Source organism: Pelophylax lessonae (assembly GCF_965119305.1).
Source record: "Pelophylax lessonae genome assembly, chromosome: 5".
NCBI lineage: Eukaryota > Metazoa > Chordata > Amphibia > Anura > Ranidae > Pelophylax > Pelophylax lessonae.
The window spans coordinates 510403595-510427806 of NC_138772.1; the positions used below are offsets into that span (position 1 = coordinate 510403595).

General features: G+C 44.8%; 1 protein-coding gene across 1 annotated transcript in view; it reads left to right on the top strand.

Moving 5' to 3' along the window:
* TAF2 (TATA-box binding protein associated factor 2) overlaps positions 1-9289 on the top strand; it is a 209330-nt gene extending 200041 nt beyond the window's left edge. Inside the window, exon 26 of the mRNA XM_082258212.1 lies at positions 8910-9289. Coding sequence (XP_082114338.1) covers positions 8910-9172 — 263 coding nt within the window. The 3' untranslated portion in view covers positions 9173-9289. The remainder of the gene's footprint in view (positions 1-8909) is intronic.
* The last annotated feature ends 14923 nt before the right edge of the window (positions 9290-24212 follow it).

Consider the following 24212-nt stretch of genomic DNA (forward strand, 5'->3'; position numbering starts at 1 on the left):
AAAGAATTCAAAGAAATACAAGTTTGCTGCTTGGAGGTAAAAAGGGACTCTTGGCTCCCTATTCATTAATTTTTCTTAAAGCTGAATTTCCGGCTTACCTTTTAGTCTAGCACAGTTGTACAGGCTGTCCCCCTGTACTAAAGTCTCTTTCTCACTCCCCACAATGTGCATCATAAGCCAAAACAAGTCAAATGGAACCCATCCCACTTCCGGCCTGCAGGACGTCCTGTATTATCTAACCCAAGGGGTCTCCAAACTTTCCAAACAAAGGGTCATTTCATTGTCCTTTAGACTTTAGCTGGGCCATACCTTGGCCAGTTGGGATAGAAACTGCTTCATTGTCACTGAAAGTAAACCATGCCTCAGACTTGGTGGTCATTGGCAGTAAAAAAAATTGCGTAGAACCTGTGGTCAGTAGTCATTGGTATTAGTGGCAGGAATAGTGCCCCATCGCTGGTTTCAATGGGGGAAATAGTGTCCACTATTGGTGTCAATGGAAAGAATAGTGCCCCATTGTTTGTGTCAGTAGGAGGAATTATGCCCCGCTGCTGGAGGTGCCTCATCATTATTGTCAGTGAGAGGTGTAGTGCCCCAAGGGCCTGGAGAAAGGCAAGCACAGGGATGCATCTGGCTCGCAGGCCTCAATTCAGAGACCACTCTAACTCTTTCCTCCTCAGCTCTGCTGTCCCTGATCCACCCCTTTCATTCACTGAATTTAAGTTCTTTCAACTTTGGAGGCACAACGTCGCACTTAGGTGTTACCTAAGGCAGTGTGCCTACAAATGCAGCCTTTCTAGGAATGCCCAGTCCCTACCGTGGGGTGATATCCGCTCATTAAGACATTTTGACATTTGCATAATTTCTCCTAAGGGGCATCCCACTGCCTGTATCAGGGCTGAGGGCTCTTGAGACGAATAGTGAGGCAGGGTGCTGTGATGTTTTCAGTCCAACACCAGCCATGACCTAAGTTTATTGAATAGAGAAGTACAGGTGCTGTGTGATGACATCACTTGGTGTACAATAATTGATGTAATGCAAATATATAAATGCAAAGAAAGGGAAGCTCAACCTGTCTGCCTCAGCTGTGATTAGGGCCTCTTGCACGAGGGATACCTAAAATCTTCGGGTGTATAGCCTCACACTACCCCCAGGTGAATTACAAACCCTCACCAGAAAAAAACTGTTGGAAGCACATGTAGAAACACACACACAGAAGGATCAGGGTGATTCTCCTTTCTGTAGCCGACTAGAATGCTCCATGCAACAGCCTGGAACTGCCTCCACTCAATTCAAACCCAGCACACGCAAGCTGCACTGCAAACCTCCTAAGCAAGGGGGACAGTAATGGACCATGGTGTAGCAGATTTTATGAAAATAACTCAAAGTTCAATAAAATAGGTAAAAAATAAAAAAGCTAACAGACATGTACAATCTTATATACTGTATAAGAAACTCAAATTACAAGCCACGGCACAAATTCCAATGCAGCAGTGTGACGACAACGCTAGAAGCTTCTCCATATGGGGTTTGTCTGCTGTTGCATGCAACTATATATATATATATATATATATATATATATATATATATATATATATACACACACACACACACACTGGCGTGAGAATTATGGGACCACCAGTTACCACACTAAAAAACAAATACAAAATATCAATATCAGATATAAATATATGAGAGCTAGTCCATATATATTCTTCATTTACACTGAGGGCTGCTCTGATGTGGATTGGTGGATTTCCTAACAGTTACAACAGTTACAACAGTGTACCAAGCTTGCATAATGTGTTGAAACAACCTCTTGGAGTCTCCATTGAAAGCCTGTGCAGCAGGGTGTTAATGCATGTAAGCACACAATTATGAAACAGAGACAGAGCATTGTCATCTTATAACAAGTGCCTGAACATGGGCCTTAATGGCAGAATCACCAAGTAATATTTAAATGAAAGATGCAGATTTACAAATCTTTTTAAGAAACTTTAAAAAAATGTAATTCCTACATTTTTTTTTACATGAATGTTAAAGCTTATACTTTATACAACACCAGTTTCAATAAAGTTGGGACGCTGTGTAAAATCGACATAAAACTTAATGCAATGATTTTCAAATCTGATAAACCCATTTTTTTATTCACAAAAGAAAATAGAAAACATTAAATGTTTAAACTGAAAACAATGTGCCATTTTAAGAAAAAGAGATAAGGTAATTTTGAAATTGATGGCAGCAACACATCTCAAAAAGGTTGTTTACCAGTGTAGCATCCCCTCTTCTTTTAATTAACAACACACTGTAAATGTCTGGGAACTGAGAAGACCATTTGCTGGAGTTTTGGTTAGGAATCTTGTCCCATTCTTGCCTGATATAGGATTCTAATTGCTCAGCAGTCCTGGGTCATCTTTGTCGTATTTTCCATTTCAAGATGCGTCCAATATTTTAAATTGATGAAAGGTCTGGACTGCAGGCAGGCCAGTTAAGCACCCCGGACTCTTCTACTACAAAGCCATGCTGTTGTCATAGATGCAGTATGTGGTTTTGCAAGGCCTCCCCCGAAAGACATCATTTGGATAGGAGCATATGCTTCTCTAAATCCTGGATGTATCTTTCAGCATTAATGGTGCCTTTCCAGATAATGCCCATTCCATGCACACTAATGCACCCCATACCATCTGAGGTGCAGGCTTTTGAACTGAGTGCTGATAACAAGCCATAAGTTCCCTCGCCTCTTTAGTCTGAAAGATGGGGGCGTCCAAGGTTGCCAAAAATATCAAATTTCAATTCATCTGACCACAGAACAGTTTTCGACTTTGCAACAGACCAAGGAGCTTTGGCCCAGAGAGGACAAAGGCATTTCTGAATTGTGTTCGGATATGTCATCTTTGCATTATAGAGCTTTACCTTGCATTTATGAATGGCACGGTGAACTGTGTTCACAGACAGTGATTTTTGGATGTATTCCTGAGCCCAGGGCTCAACAAACCCCAGGCACCTCCTCCCCCCCCCCCCCCTACTATTTGTGGATTGGCATAGCGGATGCCACCGGGTAGAGGGGGGGAGGGAGGAGAGCGGACACATGTCTACTTTCTTCCTCTTCTAGATGTTGACCCGGAAGTGACGTCACTTCCAGGTCCCTGTTTAGTTTCCCCAGCCATCAAGGCCAGTGTTCCGTGAAAAAAACCTACCCATGAAAATTTCATACCCTCGTCACTTCCAGTGCACCTACGTCACCACTACGTCAGTGAACAGCTGAGGAGCTTACTGGTGCGCATGCTCGGAGGGTATGGAATGTTCACGGTAGTGTGTTATAACGTTACACCGCATCACCACATTAAAACATCTCCGCTGCAACATGAGTCATCTCCGCTCCTATCCCTGTCACTTCCCTGATCTTGGCTACTAAATGTAAAAGCGGATCACGGAGCCGACATCTCCGTCATTTACATTTCATACACCCGCCACCACTTTTACATTTACTAGCCGAGATCAGGGAAGTGACAGGGATAGGAGCGGAGATGATTTATTTTGCACCCAAGCTGTTTTAATGTAACCGCCGCAACAGCTGAGGCGGTGTAACGTTACACACACTGCCGTGAAAAATCCATACCCTCCGTGCATGCGCACTACTGAGCTCCTCAGCTGGTCAATGATGTATCCGGGGCTGTGAGCATGCGCACTGCTACGCTGCTCAGCTGTTCCTGACAGGAAGTGACGTGGGTATGCATTTCTCACGGGGCATGGTTTTCTAACGTTACACCGGGAAAGAAATATAATTCAGTGCAATGTGCATTACATTACATTCAGTGGAGCACAAGGGAGACTTGCAGGGTCTTTTGGACCCTGCATTTCTCATTAAAGAAAACCTATCACTGAATAATCGCATAGGGCACTCTTTGTCCCTACTTAAAGGGAAAAAAAAAGTGGAAAAGAAAATTGTTTTTAATTTGAAAAAAAAAGAAATAAAGTTACACCTAAGCACATAAAATCCCCCCACCCCCACATATACACACGTACAAACCTAAATCCATGCGCCTATGCCTGAAAATGTTGATTACGATACACGTTGCATATTGTCGCGCACGCCGGATTGAGAGCAAGTATTCTAGCACTAGACCTCCTTCATAACGCTAAACTGAAAATCCAAGGGAGACTTTTAAAGCGTTGCCTATGGAAAATATAGAGTACTGATCTGTTTTATATTTGACATGTTGGGTTTCTATTTACATGGTGCAATCTCGGCTTTTATATTTTACTAAAGAATTTGGTAATTTATTGTGTGTTTTGTGCCCCCTAAAATTAACTTTTAATGTGTTTTTTCTTTTTTTTTCTTTACTGAAATTTTGTTTTTCCTAAACCTTTGCGGTAATATTGTGTAACAAAAAATTGGAACTACCACTATTTTATTCTCTAGGGCAGTGATGGTGAACATTGGCACCCCAGATGTTTTACAACTATATTTTCCATGATGCTTAACTACACTGCAGAGTACATGAGCATCATGGGGAATGTAGTTACAAAACATCTGGGGTGCCAACGTTTGCCATCACTGTTTTAGAGTGTTTGCTTTCAGAAAATGTATAATGGTTTTATGTAATCTTCAGGCCTAAAATTATTTTTTAAATGTGTGCAAAAAAAATGCAAAAACGGTTCTGGCTGTGAAATGGTTAAAAGATTAAGTTCACCTTTGGAAACATGTTACATGTTCCCCTGTAATATTTGTTAAAAAAAAAAAAAACTGGCTCCTACTTGACCCATAACCCCTGGACCATACCTGACTAAGGCCCCTCATTGTGGATGCGAAGCAGGGTGCGGAGTCCTTTTTCTTTCCCCCACCCCTTCTTTTTTTTTCCTTTTTTTTTAATTTTTTTTTTGCCTCTGTCATAGAGGGATTCGGACTGCATACCTCCGCGGGTATGGAGGATCGAGCATCCTTCTCTATATGTGGTTGAGGGTATTTGCACCTCCCAATGAGGAGGAGGCAATCCGAACTCCACCATCACATTGTTACTAAAAAAAAGAATAAAAAGATACACAGCGATTTTTATGTTCTACAGTTTCTTTGGAAATTATAAAGTTATACTGCAGTCGATTGAAAAACAAGTTGCAATTTGTGGCTATATGTCTTTAGATATGTGTTGAGGAAAGTTTCAGAGGGATTAACCCTTTACCACTGAGGACTGCTGTTATATCTTTTGCTCTTTACTTGAGTAGGTACATCACATAACCTCTTCTCTTTACTTGATATTTAATCCATCTCGCGGATATTGTGTACTGTTCAAAACGAAAGTTGGAATCTCTTGATTCTTTTGTTTGAGAAAACCTTTAATAAAACATTGAAAATAAAAAAAAAAAAAAAAAAAAAACGGCTCCTAACTTTTTTAGCTGGTTCCCAGATTCAAAGCAAATTTGTCAAGCCAAAGATTTTTAGGTCCGAAGATCACGGGCATCCAATATTGCATTTCAGCCTTGTCCCTTGTACACACAGATTTCTCCAGATTCTCAGAATCTTTTGATGATATCATGTACTCTATATCAGTGGTTCCCAACCCCCAGGCCGCAGACCGGTACCGATCAAATTGCACTGGGCCGCCCAAGGAACATTAAATGATTTCCATTTTATTTACTGTAGTGTATTTCTCTCGAGTTTGTGCGACTTTCCATGGACGAGAGGTTAACAGGGAGCTGAGAGACGTCGCCTAAAGCCGCACCAATACCGCGCATGCGCAAAATATCGTGATATCGGGGCGGTTTTAGGTGACGTCTGGAGCTGAGCGGCTGCAAGCGGCAGTGGCGTTGCAGCTTTGGTAAAGAGAAGGTGTGTATCGCTCTTCTCTCTGTTCACCGGTACTTTCTCATGTTTAACAGTGCTTGGTGTACGTGTATATTGTGTTTGCTCAAATTTAACCCACAAATTAGCAAAAATGAGTATGAAACAGACGTCGTTAGAAAGTTTCCTTGGGAAAAAGAAAAGGCCCAGTGAAGAGACAGAAGAGTCTTCAACATCAAAGAAACATGTAACTTTTAACAGACAATACCATTTGTCCTACTTGAAATATGGATTTATTGGGACAGGTGATTCCCACACAACAAAACCGCTCTGCATAGTTTGCGGCGACCGGGCCGCTGTAAATTTATCAAATGTTGACCGGTCCGCGCCGACAAAAAGGTTAGGGAACACTGCTCTAGATGATATATTCAAAGTCTTTGCAATTTTACATTGAGGAACATTATTCAAAAATTGTTCGACAATTTTGGACACCGCTTTTCACAGATTGGTGAACCTCTGTCCATCTTTACTTCTGAGACATTCTAAGATGTTCTTTTTAGACCCAACCATCTTGCTGACCTGTTGCCAATTAACCTAATTGATTGCAAAATGTTCTTCCAGCTCTTGCTTATTCGTACTAACTGTTCAGGTTTTTCTTGCCCTGTTCCAATTTTTTAGAGGCGTGTTGCTGCCATTAGTTTCAAAATTAGTTTTTTTTTTTTTCTTAAACGGTAGATTTTCTCAACATTTAATATTTTCTATTGTGAATAAAATATGGGTTTATGAGATTTGGAAATCTTTACATTTTGTTTTTATGTAGGTTTTACAGTGTCCCAACCTTTCTGGAATTGGGGTTGTATTTTTTAGTGATTTTCTTTTCATATACTTTAACCACTTCTGGCCCGGAAAGAATTTGCCCCCTTAATGACCAGGCCAATTTTTGCGATTCTGCACTGCGTTACTTTAACATACAATTGCGTGGTCGTGCGACTCTGTACCTGAATAAAATAGAGCTTTCTTTTGGTGGTATTTAATCACCTGTGCGATTTTTTTTTTTTTTTTTTTTTTTTTTTTTTTTTTTGTGCTATAAACAAAAAAAGAGCAACCAGTTCTGAAAAAAAAATGTCACTTTCTGCTATATTACATTCCCCCAAAAAAATTAAAAATTAAAATCTATTTTATTTAATCCTTTTAGGCCAATTTGTATTCTGCTGGTTTGCGCAAAAGTTATCGTGTCTACAAACTAGGGGAAAGATTTATGTAATTTTTAGTTTTTTTTTTTTTTTTTTTACTAGTAATCGTGGCAATCTGCGATTTTTAGCGGTACTGCGACATTGCAGCGGACAGATTGAACCGCTAACTGACATTTTTGACACTTTTGGGGGGACCAGTGACATTACTACAGTAATCAGTGCTAAAAATATGCAGTTACTCTAATAATGATACTGGCAGGGAAGGGGTTAACCCAGGGGTGATCAAAGGGTTAAGTGTGAGCCTAGGGGAGTGTTTTCTAACTGCATGGGGAAGGGACTTGTGAAATTAACACAGGGACCTGTTATCCTAAATAGAAGGATCACAAGCGCTCTGTAATCATTTCAGAGAGAACAACGGTCTGCTGTGTTTACAACAGCAGATCGTCCTCAGCGGGGTGCGATTGCGGGTGCCCAGCGGCAATCTGTGCCGCCGGTCCCGTGGATCCCAGCTGCCTAGTAGGGACGGCATGCGCTCGCCCCCAGGAGTACTCCTGCGAAGCGCCGTACAGGCATGGCGATTCGCGCAGCTAAACCAGCCTGCCGCAGTATATCTGCGGCGGGCAGTCGGCAAGTGGTTAAAGCAGAGGCCAATCAGAGGCGTTCCTAGGGTCCCCAGAGCCCTTGGTGAGGAGCTGTATTGGTGCCCCGATTGAAAGAGGGAGGGGGTGACAGAGAAAGGTGGGGTGACAGAGAGAGGGGAAGGGGGTGACAGAGAGAGGGGGAAGGAGGGGGTGACAGAGAGAGAGGGGGAAGGAGGGGGTAGCAGGGAGGGGGTGACAGAGAGAGAGAAGGGGGTGTGACAGAGGGAGGGGGGCTGACAGAGAGGGAGGGGGTGACACGGAGGTCAGAGAGGGAGGGGGGCGACTCAGAGAGGGAGGGCTGTAAATCAGAGAGAGGGGGGGTTGTCCTCCGGGTCAGCCTGTCCTTCGGGCTAGGAATGGAGAGGAGGTTAAAGGTGTTGAGCGGCGGTACGGGCTCCTCTGACAGCTCAGCTCAGCACCTCCGAGCGCCGATGAATGATGTCATGGTCATGTGACTGTTGGGCGGAGACAGAGCTCCAGAGAGCCCATACTGCCCCTGTTCTGCCTGCAGTGGAATACAGGCCTTTGGGATTTGAGCCGCACGCTGCCTGTGGGCACCGGGGGCACACTCTGAGCGGAGGGCGCCGGTCTGGCCGACCCCATGGTATGCCCCTGAGGCCAATACCTCAAACTCATTGCTCTTTTTCTCAAACCATTTTTGAATTCATCAGACCAGGCCACCTTCTTCTATTGCTCAGTGGTCCAGTTCTCATGCTCACATGTCCAGTGTAGGTGCTTTAGGCTGTGGACACTGGTCAGTATAGACACCCTGACAGGTCTGTGGCTACGCAGCTCCATACGCAACAAACTGCTCTGTGTGTTCTGACACCTTTCTATCGAACCAGCATATACTGTACCTATTCAGCAATTTGAACTACAATATTACTTCTATTGGATCGGACTACACAATCAAGCTTTCACTCGCATGCATCAGAGAGCCTTTGCTGAACATGACCCTGTCGTTGGTTCATCATTTTTATTTCCTTGAACCACTTGGTAGGCCCAAACCACTGCAGACTTTGTTTTGGAGATGCTATGACCTGGACCTAGTCGTGTAGCCAATACAATTTGGCCTCTTGCCAAAGTAGTTCAAAGCCTTAAGCTTGCCTTTTTTTTTTCTGTTTTCAACACATCTAACTTAAGGGACAACATGTTCACCTGCTTGCCTAATATATCCCACCCATTTTCAAATGCTATTGTAATGAGATAATGTTGTTCACTTTACCTTTCAGTTGTCATCATGATTGATGTGTGTGTATATATGTTTCAGCATTCCTAATTTCCATCTTTTGCCAACAGGAAAAGAACAGTCTTCTATGGAGCTGCTTATGCACTCGGTTCCCCAAACACCTCTTGCTTTCATCAAAGAGTCCAGTTCATCCAAGCACAGCGATCACCATCATCACCACCACCACGACCATAAGAAAAAGAAAAAGAAGCACAAACACAAGCATAAACACAAACATAAGCACGAAAGTAAAGAAAAGGAGCGGGATCCCCTTCCCTTCTCCAACAGCCCTGCCAGTGGACGCTCAATCCGTTCCCCCTCGCTCACTGATTAAAACCCGGTTTGGTTCCTGCCACACAACACTTCCCCCAGTGGACCATTGCCGGAGTCCAGTCCTTCATTGTGAACTGATGCATCGATTTGACATGTTATCATCAGTCATTTTTTTTAACACTCAGCAGATTGAACAAAGCTGCTTTCTCATTGTCTAATCCTTTCCAGTTCCAGTCAGTCCACAGGGACGGAATCCTGGAAATGTCCTCTTGCAATAACTGCCAGAAGTATAAACAGCCAATTTTTAGTTTTACAGCGTTAAAAAAAAAAAAAAAAAGAATTCTAGGCTTTTGCCAGCATTTCTGGGCTGTTTTAATGCCACAGCTCTATCTGACACTTTGATTAAATTTTTGTAAGGCTACATGCGTTTTGACCTGTGCGCGACAGTTACCAGCATTTTCGAGAGTACAGGTGCAAAGTCCAGCCCCGCGGCCTGCCGCTGTATTATGAGCCGTATGCATTCAGGGAGGCATGCCCATATGCATTCTGGGCATACATCCTAGAATGCTACTAACCCTAAATGCAAGTACTGCTATGCACAGAGTCGAGTCACCTTGTATCTCAGCAATCATAGATTTTGGCAGGGCTGGGTGCTGCATCTGTGCCCCTGAAAAAAACCTGAAGGTGACGAACAGGGGCCAAAGTGCCTGTGTGCATGAGGTACAAGAAAACTAATTTTGTCTTGTGTAAACTTTTAACATTTGACAACCTAGGACAAGGATGAAAATGTGTTCTTGATGATATGTTTACAAAAAAAAACAGGACTTTATTGGCATACACCAGTAAACATTGTGTGTGCCGTTACATCATGGCTGAAACGAGTGTCAAGGAAGTGGTGTATACACTGTAACCAATAGTGAATTGTTATTGTAAGACACATACCTCCTAAGGAGGCATTTTTCTGTACACACCTTTTTGCGCTGTGTACGTCTATATGCACTGAGAAATAAATCTCGGTTCTCAATAGACTTTTACACCTTTTTTTATTACCCTACAGATATACATTTTTAAAATGATTCTTTTTTTTTTTTTTTTTTATTTAGTCCATAGTCTTCAATAAAAATGAGAATCATGACATAGTGTACTATTTTATCATGAAGTTGGTTCAAATTGCCTTTTAGGGGTGAATATATTTTTTATTGTAAAAAATTGAACACAAAACATTACCTGTCAAATGGAAGGCTTGCATAGCCTTAAAGTGGAGTTCCACCCATTTTAATAATTTTCGATGTATGTAATCCCCTTTAAAAATACTTTTACCAATGGAAATTTTTATTTTTTTATTGCAAGGAAATACCTTTTTTTTTTTTTCTTTAGTCATCCGCACTTCCAGGTCCGGCAGCCTATAGGTGATTACGTCACTCGGCGATTCGCAAGGACTGCTGGGATGTATCCCAGCAGCCCTTGCGAATCGCCTAGTGACGAAATCTCGCATTATTACACCGACACCAGCTGTACTCAGATGTATTGGATTGAGTCCGTTCTCTGCCCCGCCTCCTCTCAGTGAGCTCTGCGGGATGTAATGCTTTCAGTCTGCGCTCACTGAGAGGGGGCAGGGCGGAGCGTGGACTCAATCCAATACATCCGGTAGAGCTCACTGAGAGGAGGCGGGGCGGAGCACAGACTCAATGCAATACATCGGAGTACAGCTGGTGCCGTTGTAATAATGCGAGATTTTGTCACTAGGCGATTCGCAAGGGATGCTGGGATACATACCAGCAGCCCTTGCCAATCGCCAAGTGACGTAATCGCCTATAGGCGGCTGGACCCGGAAGTGCGGATGAATAAAGAAGAAAAAAAGGGATTTCCTTGCAAAAAAAAAAAAAAACATAGTTTCCATTGGTAAAAGCTATTCTTAAAGGGTATTACGTACATCTAAACTTATTAAAATGGGTGGAACTCCACTTTAAGTAGTAGATGAATCACCAGCGCGGTAACATAACTGACAACAAGGCAGGTATATAGCAATCAAAACAACTGAAGCCATGGGACCAAATAAGAAAAAGGGCAATCCCAATGACTATCACATACAGTAAGGTCCATATATACACTGCTCAAAAAAATTAATGGAACAGTTTAAAAACACATCAGATCTCAATATGGAAAATATCATGCTGGTTATCTATACTGGTATGGACTTGGTAATGTGTTAGGAAGGAAAGGATGCCACATCGTTTGATGAAAATGATCAACATACAGAGGGCTGAATTCAATGACACCCCAACAATCAAAGTGAAAAAATGATGCAGCAGACTAGTCCATTTTGCTGAAATTTCTTTGCAGCAACTCAAAATGGTACTCAGTAGTTTGAGTGGCCCCTACGTGCTTGTATGCATGCCTGACAACGTTGGTGCATACTCCTAATGTGACGAGGAATGGTGTCCTGGGGTATTTCCTCCCAGATCTGGACCAGGGCATCACTGAGCTCCTAAACAGACTGAGGTGCAACCTTGCAGCGTGGGATGGACCGAAACATAATGTCCCAGAGGTGTTCTATTCAATTTAGGTGAGGCGAGTGTGGGGGCCGTTCAATGGTATAATTTCTTTCATCCTCCAGATACTGGTGGCATACTCTCCCCACATAAGACTGGGCAGTGTCGTGCACCAGGAGGAACCCAGGATGCACTGCACCAGTGTAGGGTTTGAAGATGGGTCCAAAGCTGTCCTCCTGGATACCTAAATGGCAGTCAGGGTGCCATTGTCTGTTCTGTAAGAGTCTGTGCATCCCTCCATGAATATGCCTCCTCAGACCATCACTGACCCACCACCACACTGGTCGTGCTTAACAATGTTACATGCGGCATAACTTTCTCCACACCCTTTCACGTCTGTCACATGTGCTCAGGGTGAACCTGCTCTCATCTGTGAAAAGCACAGGGTGCCAGTGGCAGACCTGCCAATTCTGGTGTTCAATGGCAAATGCCAATTGAGCTCCATGGTGCTGGGCAGTGAGCACAGGGCCCCCTAGAGGACATCAGGCTACCCTCATGAAAACTGTTTCTGATTGTTTGGTAAGTGACATTCACACCAGTGGCCTGCTGGGGGTCATTTTGTAGGGCTCTGGCAGTGCTCGTCCTGTTCCTCCTTGCACAAAAGAACAGATATCTGTCCTGCTGATGGGTTAAGGACCTTCTATGGCCTGTCCAGCTCTCCTAGAGTAACTGTCTCCTGAAATCTCCTCCATGCTCTTGAGACTGTGCTGGGAGACACAGCAAACCTGGCAATGGCACGTATTCAGGACCGGCCCTACCATGGGTCCCGGTGGGACCATGGAACCCAGGCGGCACTTAGGCCCCCGGCCGCCTCTTCTCTTCTTCGGCTCATACTCGATTAAAAAAAAAAAGGTCTGTGGACGGCCCAACATGCACACTGCGCATCTGCCGCCGCTGCTCAGGAAAGCCCGTACTCGTTCGGCTATTCCCGGTAAAGCCGAACATGTACAGGCTTTCCCGAGTGGCGGCGGCTCATGCACAGTGACATGCTGGAGCCAGGCGGCGCCATTTTTAAATCTAAGGCGCCTCCAGAACAGGTAAGTGAGACTCCTCCACAGCCACACTATATGCCATTATGCGGGGCTGTGGGCATGGTACATGCCCACAGCCCCGCATTCTCCTGTACCATGCCCGCAGCCCCGCATTCTCCTGTACCATGCCCGCGACACTGTGGCACTATAGACAGGAGAAAGCCTGGTGCACTCATCTGCCCAGTGTCTATTGCTCTGTCCTTCTCCTGCTGTCATTCCCTACACACACACCCCTCTGACTGCTTTCATAATCCTATAGAATGTGGGGGCCTTTTGGAGAGCGTGAATTTTTTTTTTTTTTTGGGGGGGCAGCATTTTATTCTTGGACCCAGGCAGCACAATGTCTTGGGCCAGCCCTGCACTTATTGATGTGCCATCCTGGAGGAGTTGAACTGCCTGTGCAACCTCTATAGGGTCCAGGTATCGCCTTATGCTACCAGTAGTGACACTGACCCTAGCCAAATGCAAAACTAGTGAAAAAGTCAGAAAAATTAGTAGGGAAAAACGTTTTCAGTGGCCTCCACCTGTAAAACCATTCCTGTTTTGGGGGTTGTCTCATTGTTGCCCATCTAGTGCACCTGTTAATTTCATTAACTCCAAAGCATCTAAAACTGATTAACAACCCTCTCTGCTACTTAACTGACCTGATCAATATCCCAGGAGTTTAATTGATTTGATGCTGTACTCTGATTAAAAAGTGTTCCTTTAAATTTTTTTTTTTTAGCAATGTATTTGGACACTGGCACAATCATACTTTTTGCTCTGTATGCCACCAGAATAAAATTAAAACCAAGCAATCCAAATTAAGTTGAAGTGCAGACTTTCAGCTTTAATTCAATGGTTTGAACATAAAAATCAAGTACAAATTTTAGGAACTGCAAGCATTTATATACACACTCCCCCCTTTTTAAGGGGCTCAAATGTAATTGGACAAATGAATATCATAAATAAAATGTTCATTTTTAATATTTTGTTGAGAATCCTTTACTGGTAATGACTGCCTGATGTCTGGAACCCATGGACACCCATTCCTCCTTTCTCATGCTTTGCCAGGCTCTGTCTGCAGCTGTCTTCAGTAGTGTTGAGCGAACACGGACTGTATTATTCGTGTTCGTACCGAATAATTGGATTTTTTGTACACGGACACGGACACTTTACTGAATGTTCGGGTAAAAATCCGTGTTCGGTCGTTTTATTTCTGGGTTTTGCATGCTTTGGCGCTCTTTTCATGGCGGGCTTTTAACAGCCAATCAACAATCGTTTAACTGGTGTGCCTTAAGCCATCCCAGCCATGCCTGCAAATGTCTCAGTAGCTGTGATTGGCCGTCTGAAGCATGTGACCAAGTCTTTATAAGTTCCAGGCAGCCGCAGCGGCTTCATTCTGCTGCTTAGATCAGGGACAGAGCACACATACGTGCTGGCTGCTGATTAGGGAAAGACAGGCAGGGAAAACGAATTGGTGTCCGGATAGAATTTAGGGTCAGGTTTAGGCAGGGCGAGTTGTAGGCATTTTAGGGATAGAGTCTGCTGAATTATAGGGTCAGTGTCTTCTACAAACTACAATCGATATTGCTGTGTGGGGGGTGGGGTCTGCACTCAATCCTGATCTACGATCTCTTCTCATTCCTGTTAGGGAGAGGCTGCTGCTGAATTATAGGGTCAGTGTGTTCTACAAACTACAATCGATATTGCTGTGTGGGGTGGGGTCTGCACTTAGTCCCGATCTACGATCTCTTCTCAATCCTGTTAGGGAGAGGCTGCTGCTGAATTTTAGGGAAACTGTGTTCTACAAACTACAATCGATATTGCTGTGTGGTGTGGGATAGGAGATAGGCAGGTGTCAGTGATCCACATCCATTTTTCTGTGTGTGAGCTGCAGTGAACACAATCTTTTTGGGCTGCAGTGAACAACATCCTTTTAGGGTGCAGTGAACACAATCTTTGTGGGGTGCAGTGAACAACATCATTTTAGGGTGCAGTGAACACAATCTTTGTGGGGTGCAGTGAACAACATCCTTTTAGGGTGCAGTGAACACAATCTTTTTGGGGTGCAGTGAACAAAATCCTTTTTGGGGTGCAGTGAACAACATCCTTTTTGGGGTGCAGTGAACACAATCTTTTTGGGGTGCAGTGAACAAAATCCTTTGTGGGGTGCAGTGAACACAATCTTTTTGGGGTGCAGTGAACACAATCTTTTTGGGGTGCAGTGAACAACATCCTTTTTGGGGTGCAGTGAACAAAATCCTTTGTGGGGTGCAGTGAACACAATCTTTTTGGGGTGCAGTGAACAAAATCCTTTTTGGGGTGCAGTGAACAACATCCTTTTTGGGGTGCAGTGAACACAATCTTTTTGGGGTGCAGTGAACACAATCCTTTGTGGGGTGCAGTGAACACAATCTTTGTGGGGTGCAGTGAACAAAATCCTTTTTGGGGTGCAGTGAACAAAATCATTTTTGGGGTGCAGTGAACAACATCCTTTTTGGGGTGCAGTGAACACAATCTTTTTGGGGTGCAGTGAACAAAATCCTTTGTGGGGTGCAGTGAACACAATCTTTGTGGGGTGCAGTGAACACAATCTTTTTGGGGTGCAGTGAACAACATCCTTTTTCGGTGCAGTGAACACAATCTTTGTGGGGTGCAGTGAACAACATCCTTTTAGGGTGCAGTGAACACAATCTTTGTGGGGTACAGTGAACAGAATCTTTGTGGGGTGCAGTGAACACAATCTTTGTGGGGTACAGTGAACACAATCTTTTTGGGGTGCAGTGAACAAAATCCTTTTAGGGTGCAGTGAACACAATCTTTGTGGGGTGCAGTGAACAAAATCCTTTTTGGGGTGCAGTGAACACAATCTTTTTGGGGTGCAGTGAACACAATCTTTGTGGGGTGCAGTGAACACAATCTTTTTGGGGTGCAGTGAACAACATCCTTTTTGGGGTGCAGTGAACAAAATCCTTTTTGGGGTGCAGTGAACAACATCCTTTTTGGGGTGCAGTGAACAAAATCCTTTTAGGGTTCAGTGAACACAATCTTTGTGGGGTACAGTGAACACAATCTTTGTGGGGTACAGTGAACACAATCTCATACTTCTGAAGATTTGAGGGTGCTGCCTGTTCCATACTCCTCCTCCTACTCCTCATCCATCCTTTTAGGGGTACAAACAATAGTAATTGGGGCCTAGTGTGGTGGTGTACGTGTGAGATACATACACTTTCTTTTTGATCATATTTTCTATTCCGCTATTCAATTAAAACCTTTGGGGATCAATTAAATTGCGTGATAGTCTGTGTCGGTACGTGTGAGATCCACCTTTCCAAGTTTTTGGGGTTCATCTCATACTTCTGAAGATTTGAGGGTGCTGCCTGTTCCATACTCCTCCTCCTACTGCTCAACCATCCTTTTAGGGGTACAAACAATAGTAATTGGGGCCTAGTGTGGTGGTGTACGTGTGAGATACATACACTTACTTTTTGATCATATTTTCTATTCCGCTATTCAATTAAAACCTTTGGGGATCAATTAAATTGCGTGATAGTCTGTGTCGGTACGTGTGAGATCCACCTTTCCAAGTTTTTGGGGTTCATCTCATACTTCTGAAGATTTGAGGGTGCTGCCTGTTTCATACTCCTCCTCCTACTCCTCAACCATCCTTTTAGGGGTACAAACAATAGTAATTGGGGCCTAGTGTGGTTGTGTACGTGTGAGATACATACACTTTCTTTTTGATCATATTTTCTATTCCGCTATTCAATTAAAACCTTTGGGGATCAATTAAATTGCGTGATAGTCTGTGTCGGTACGTGTGAGATCCACCTTTCCAAGTTTTTGGGGTTCATCTCATACTTCTGAAGATTTGAGGGTGCTGCCTGTTCCATACTCCTCCACCTACTCCTCAACCATCCTTTTAGGGGTACAAACAATAGTAATTGGGGCCTAGTGTGGTGGTGTACGTGTGAGATACATACACTTTTTTTTTGATCATATTTCCTATTCCGCTATTCAATAAAAACCTTTGAGGATCAATTGAATTGTGGGATAGTCTGTGTCGGTACGTGTGAGATCCACCTTTCCAAGTTTTTGAGGTTCATCTCATACTTCTGAAGATTTGAGGGTGCTGTCTGTTCGATACTCCTCCTACTCCTCATCCATCCTTTTAGGGGTAGAAACAATAGTAATTGGGGCCTAGTGTGGTTGTGTACGTGTGAGATACATACACTTTTTTGGATCATATTTCCTATTCCGCTATTCAATAAAAACCTTTGAGGATCAATTGAATTGCGGGATAGTCTGTGTCGGTACATGTGAGATCCACCTTTCCAAGTTTTTGAGGTTCATCTCATACTTCTGAAGATTTGAGGGTGCTGTCTGTTCCATACTCCTCCTACTCCTCATCCATCCTTTTAGGGGTAGAAACAATAGTAATTGGGGCCTAGTGTGGTTGTGTACGTGTGAGATACATACACTTTTTTGGATCATATTTCCTATTCCGCAATTCAATAAAAACCTTTCTAGGGCAAGATCTTAAATTACAGAAATATGAGGAGACCGTCAAATAAGGGCCGTGGCCTGGGTCGTGGTGCTGCTGGTAGAGCTCCTGTTGCAAGGAGAGGACGTGGTCGATCTGTGCCAGCTACACGCACAAGTGAAACACCTTCCTCAAGTGTGAGTAGGCGACAGAACCTGCATCAGTATTTGGTAGGGCATCATACGCCTCTAGAAGTGATGAGGCCAGAACAAGTGGAGGCGATAGTAGATTGGTTTGCTGCTGACAGTGCCTCCAGTTCCTTCACATTGTCTCCCACCCAGTCTACTGCAGAAAGGTCACAGTTGGCACCTGCAGCCGATGTCCAACCGTCTTTCACCTCACCCCCTTGCAAATCAGGCAAGCAGTCTGAGCCCCAAGCCATACAGCAGTCTCTTCTTCTTTTTGATGACTCTGTCAGCAGGGTTTCCCAGGGCCATCCACCTAGTCCTGCCCCAGAAGTGGAAGAGATTGAGTGCAGCGATGCCCAACCACTTATTTCTCAAGATGAGTACATGCAAGGACCATCGCAGCACGTCTCCGATGATGACGAAACGCAGGTGCCAACTGCTGCGGCGTTCAGCATTGTGGAGACCGACAAGGAGGGCAGGGTGGAAGATGATGTGGAGGACGATGAGGTCCTCGACCCCACATGGAATGAACGTCATGCAGGTGACCTGAGTAGTTTGGAGGAAGAGGCGGTGGTCGCACAGAGCCACCAGCACAGCAGAAGAGGGAGCAGGGTGCAGAAGCGGAGCGGCCGTGCCCTAGACACTACGCCCGCTACTGCCCAACGCAGCAAGGGAACGAGCGCACCAAAGTCAGCTCAAAGGAGTTCTCTAGTGTGGAAGTTCTTTAGAAAATGTGCTGATGACAGGACACGAGTGGTTTGCACCCTGTGCAATCAGAGCTTGAAGCGAGGCATAAACCTTCTCAACCTGAGCACAACCTGCATGATCAGGCATCTAAGTGCAAAGCACGAGCTGCAGTGGAGTACACACCTTCAAAACCAAGAAACGTCTCTGGCTCATCCTGCTTCCTCTTCTGCTGCAGTCTCGGCCGCTCCAGCCACATCTGTAGTGATACCGGCACCTGCCACCCCGCAAACAGACGATCTGTCAGCAACACCACCACCTGGGTCACCAACAACCATCTCCACAATGTCCCGTGGAAGCGTTCAGCTTTCCATCTCCCAAACACTTGAGAGGAAGAGGAAGTACCCCCCTACCCACCCGCGATCCCTGGCCCTGAATGCCAGCATTTCAAAATTATTGGCCTTTGAAATGCTGTCATTCCGTCTGGTGGAGACGCACAGTTTTAAAAACCTTATGTCGGTGGCTGTCCCACAGTACGTCGTGCCCAGCCGCCACTACTTTTCCAGGCAAGCCATCCCTTCCCTGCACAACCAAGTGGGGGAAAAAATCAGGTGTGCACTGCGCAACGCCATCTGTGCCAAGGTCCACCTAACTACCGATACGTGGACCAGTAAGCACGGTCAGGGGCGTTATATCTCGCTAACGGCACACTGGGTAAATGCAGTGGCGGATGGGCCTGAGGCGGATAGCAATTTGGCGCATGTCCTTCCACCACCGAGGATTGCAGGGCGCTTCAGTTTGCCTCCTGTTCCTAACTCCTCCTACTCCGCTTCCTCATCCGGACAGCGTAACACCTTCACCACCAACTTCAGCACGGCCAGGGGTAAACGACAGCAGGCAGTTTTACAACTTACCTGTTTGGGGGACAAACCACACACCGCGCAGGAGTTGTGGAGGAGCATGGAACAGCAGACAAATGAGTGGTTGCTGCCAGCGAGCCTCAAGCCCGGCCTGGGCGAAATCTCATAGCAGCTCTGGGCCTAGCCGGTTTGACGCACATCCCTTGCCTGGCGCATGTGCTGAATTTGGTGGTGCAGAGGTTCCTTAAAAACTACCCCGATATGTCAGAGCTGCTGCAGAAAGTGCGGGCCGTTTGTGCGCACTTTCGGCGTTCTCACCCTGCTGCTGCTCGCCTGGCAGCGCTGCAGCGTAACTTCGGCCTTCCCGCTCACCGCCTCATATGTGACATGCCCACAAGGTGGAACTCCACCTTGCACATGCTGGAAAGACTGTGCGAGCAGCAGCAGGCCATAGTGGAGTTTCAGCTGCAGCACACACGCGTGAGTCGCTCTGCGGAACAGCACCACTTCACCACCAATAACTGGGCCTCCATGCGAGACCTGTGTGCCTTGTTGCGCTGTTTTGAGTACTCCACCAACATGGCCAGTGGCAATGACGCCGTTCTCAGCTTAACTATCCCACTTCTATGCCTCCTTGAAAAAACAATTTGGGCGATGATGGAAGAGGATGTGGCACAGGATGAGGAGGAGGATGAAGAGGTAACATTTCCAAGGCTTTCAGGGCAGTCATTCGCAAGGGGCTCCGATGGTGGGTTCCTGCACACACAAACGTCAGGGACACAATTGTCCAGCAGGGGCACAGTTCTGGAGGATGAGGAGGAGGAGATGGAACCATGTTCACAGCAGGGTGGCACCCAGGCCAGCTCATGGCCATCACTGGTGCGTGGCTGGGGGGATACAGAGGACACGGACGATACACCTCCCACAGAGGACAGCCTTTCGTTGCCTCTGGGCAGCCTGGCACACATGAGCGATTACATGCTGCAGTGTCTCCACAACGACCGCCGAGTTGCCCACATTCTAACTTGTGCTGATTACTGGGTGGCCACGCTGCTGGATCCCCGTTACAAGGACAACGTACCGTCCTTAATTCACTCACTGGAGCGCGATCGCAAGATGCGCGAGTACAAGCGCACGCTGGTAGACGCCATGCTGCTGGCATTCCCATCTGACAGCGGGGCCGCAGTGGAAGCACAAGGCAGAGGAGGAGGAGGAGGTCGCCAACGCAACCAGGGCACCGCCAGCACCTCAGAAGGCAGGGTTAGCATGGCCGAAATGTGTAAAAGCTTTGTCAGCACGCCACAACAAACAGCAGCACCAGCAGCTCAGATGGAACGTCTTAGCAGGAGGCAGCATTTTAATTAACATGGTGGAGCAGTATGTGTGCACACGCCTACATGTAGTGAATGACGGGTCTGCCCCCTTCAACTTCTGGGTCTCCAAATTGGGCACATGGCCTGAGCTTGCCCTTTACGCCTTGGAGGTGCTGGCGTGCCCTGCAGCCAGTGTATTATCTGAACGGGTATTTAGCACGGCTGGGGGCGTTATTTTTTTTTTTTTCATTTTTTGCTTTTAAGGGTAGAAGAGGGTTTTGGGGTTTAGACCTCCATAAAGAGGACCTGTCATGCTGTATTGTTATTGCAAGGTATGTTTACATTCTTTGCGAAAGCAAAAAAAGTGATCAAAAATATTTTTTTAAAGGGACAGTGTAAAAGTGTAAAAAAATAAAAATGTTAAAGCACCCCCCTCCCCTCGAACACAGTAGTGAATGCATTCGTAGGTCACGCCCACATATGTAAACAGTGTTTACACCACACATGTGAGGTATCACAGCAAACTTCTGAGCGAGTGCAATAATTCTAGCACTAGGCCTCCTCTGTAACTCTAAACTGGTAACCTGTAGACATTTTTAAAGCATCGCCTATTAAGATTTTTAAGTACCCTAGTTTTGCGCCATTCCACGAGCGCGTGTTATTTTAAAGCATGACATGTTAAGTGTCAATTTACTCGGCGTAACATCATCTTTTATATCATACCAAAAAAATTGGGGTATATATTATGTTTTTTGTTTTTTTCATTAAAGTGTATTTTTTCCAAAAAGATTTAACGGCTGCCATTTTACGCTCTAGAGTCTTTGCTGAAAAAAAAAATCTGTCTACAGTGGTGATCGAAAGTTTGGGCACCCCAGGTAAAAATTTGTATTAATGTGCATAAAGAAGCCAAGGAAAGATGGAAAAATCTCCAAAAGGCATCAAATTACAGATTAGACATTCTTATAATATGTCAACAAAAGTTAGATTTTATTTCCATCATTGACACTTTCAAAATTACAGAAAACAAAAAATGGCATCTGCAAAAGTTTGGGCACCCTGCAGAATTTATAGCATGCACTGCCCCCTTTGCAAGGCTGAGACCTGCCAGTGTCATGGATTGTTCTCAATCATTGTCTGGGAAGACCAGGTGATGTCAATCTCAAAGGTTTTAAATGCCCAGACTCATCTGACTTTGCCCCAACAATCAGCACCATGGGATCTTCTAAGCGGTTGACTAGAAAACTGAAACTGGAAATAGTTGACGCTCACAAAGCTGGAGAAGGCTATAAGAAGATAGCAAAGCGTTTTCTGATGTCAATATCCTCTGTTCGGAATGTAATTAAGAAATGGCAGTCATCAGGAACAGTGGAAGTTAAAGCAAGAACTGGAAGACCAAGAAAAATATCAGACAGAACAGCTCGCAGGATTGTGAGAAAAACAATTCAAAACCCACTTTTGACTGCACGATCCCTCCAGAAAGATCTGGCAGACACTGGAGTTGTGGTACACTATTCCACTATAAAGAGATACTTGTACAAATATGGTCTTCATGGAAGAGTCATCAGAAGAAAACCTCTTCTACGTCCTCACCACAAAAATCAGCGTTTGAACTTTGCAAATGAACATATAGACAAGCCTGATGGATTTTGGAAACAAGTTCTGTGGACCGATGAGGTTAAAATTTAACTTTTTGGCCGGAATGAGCAAAGGTACGTTTGGAGAAGAAGGGGCACAGAATTTAATGAAAAGAACCTCTGTCCAACTGTTAAGCATGTGGGTGGATCAATCATGCTTTGGGGTTGCATTGCAGCCAGTGGCACAGGGAACATCTCATGAGTAGAAGGAAAAATGGATTCAATTAATTTCAGCAAATTTTGGATAATAACTTGATGCCATCTGTGAAAAAGCTGAAGTTAAAGAGAGGATGGCTTCTACAAATGGATAATGATCCTCTAGGGTCTCTGCTAAAAAATATATATATAGATATATATATATATCTATATATATATGTATAATGTTTAGGAGGTTCTAAGTAATTTTCTAGCAAAAAAAATGATTTAGGCCTCTTTCAGACAGGTGGACCGTTCAGATCCGCCTGTCATTTTTTTTGGCGGATCTGAACGGTCCCGCCATGCATCCCTATGGGAGACATGTCCGCTGACATCCGATCCGTCAAATCTGGACGGATGGAAACCCTATTTTCCATCCATCCAGCGGATTGGATCGGATGAGAACGAACCGACTGTCCGTTCCCATCTGATTCCCCCATAGAGATGTATGGGGAACTGACAGCTGTGTCTCCGCACACAGTGTGGAGAACAGCTGTCATTCTCCTGCTCAGCGGGGGATCGGCGGATCGATCCCCCGCTGAGATAAACGGAGTCCGTCCGATGGACATCCTGTGTGAAAGAGCCCTTAACTTGTAAACAACAAGTGTCAAATATAGGCCTGGTCATAAAGCGGTTAAGTAGTTAAATATATAGACTAAGAGAAAGCTACTAGAAGATACACGAAAAAGAAAAGGTTGATAAGTTAGAGAGACAGGAGAAAGAAGAAAACGATAGAGAGGGGGGTCCATACCTGAGCAGGATATTGCAACAGTAGCTCCAATTGCCTTTTAGGCTAAAGCTGATGTTAGTCTGATTGTACAAGGTCACCACAGGTATATTAATATGGTCATTCAATTGATCATTCAGTATGACTACTCTTATCAGATTTAAATGGCAAACCAGAGACCTTCATTCAATTCGATTTTGATTACCCTGTGTTAAATTGCTGTGGAAGAATTTAGTCGACTGTGAACATTCAAACAAATTTGTGTGTGTGCGCCAGAAAACTGATCTTAAAGGGGAATTAAAGCCACTGTGATCACCTCCTCTCTAATGGCCCAGGTCCTGTGCTGGCATCTTGTCCCTGAGTGCTGGTCTTTGAGCATCTCCATTGGCTAGTGCAGGAGGCCTTTTTTTTCGGGGGTTAAGATTTTGACCTTTCTCCAAATAGGGGTTGAACAGCGATTGGCCTTGGATACTATAAAAGACCAAGTGTCGGCTTTGGCTGTGTTTTTCCAACGCCCTTTAGCTACACATGCTTTGTTTTGCACTTTTATTCAAGGGGTTCGCCATATGGCTCCTCCGAGATGATCCCCATTACCTCCAGGGGAACTTAATTTGGCACTGTCTGTTCTTCAAAAACCTCCTTTTGAGAACATTAGGGAGATTCCTCTGCTTACACTGTCCCAGAAGGTAGCCTTTTTGGTGGCTATTACCTCTGCTTGCAGAGTATCTGAATTGGTGTCGCTATTCTGCCGTTCACCTTATCTGGTGGTCCACAGAGATAAGGTGGTGCCTTGACCTAATCAGTCGTTTCTTCCTAAGGTGGTTTATGATTTCCATTTGAATGAAGACATTGTGCTGCCTTCACTCTGTCCTAAGCCCAAGCATCCCAAGAAAATTGCCTTGCATTCTTTGTATGTGGTTCGGGCAATTAGGGTTTACCTGGTGGCTACTGAATCTTTCAGGAAATCAGACTCTTTTTGTCCTCACAGAAGGGCCTAGAAAGGGATTGGCTGCGTCTGCCGCGACCATATCCAGATGCATCAAACGATGGTACAGGCTTCTTCACTGAAGGGTCAGGTTCCACCTTTCCCTGTGAAGGCGCTTTCTACTAGGGCGCTGAGTGCCTCTTGGGCTTTTTGCATGAGGTGTCAGTAATGCAAGTTTGCAAGACGGCAACTTTGTCATCTGTGCACACGCTCACAAAATTCTACAAAGTAGATGTGTTGGCATCCTCGGATGCTTATTTTGGCCGCAAAGTTTTGCAGGCTGCTGTTTAAAAGAGAAAATATTCTCTTTGAGGGTGTATGTTTTCTAGGTGAGCTCCAGTTGTTCCTGGTTGAGCTCCATGTTCATTGGTTGGCTAAGTTTAGCCTTTGGGGAATTCCGTTCTTTTCTGCATTGTTTTCCCACCCCCTCATGCAAATACTGCTTTGGAATGTCTCAATGGTCAAGA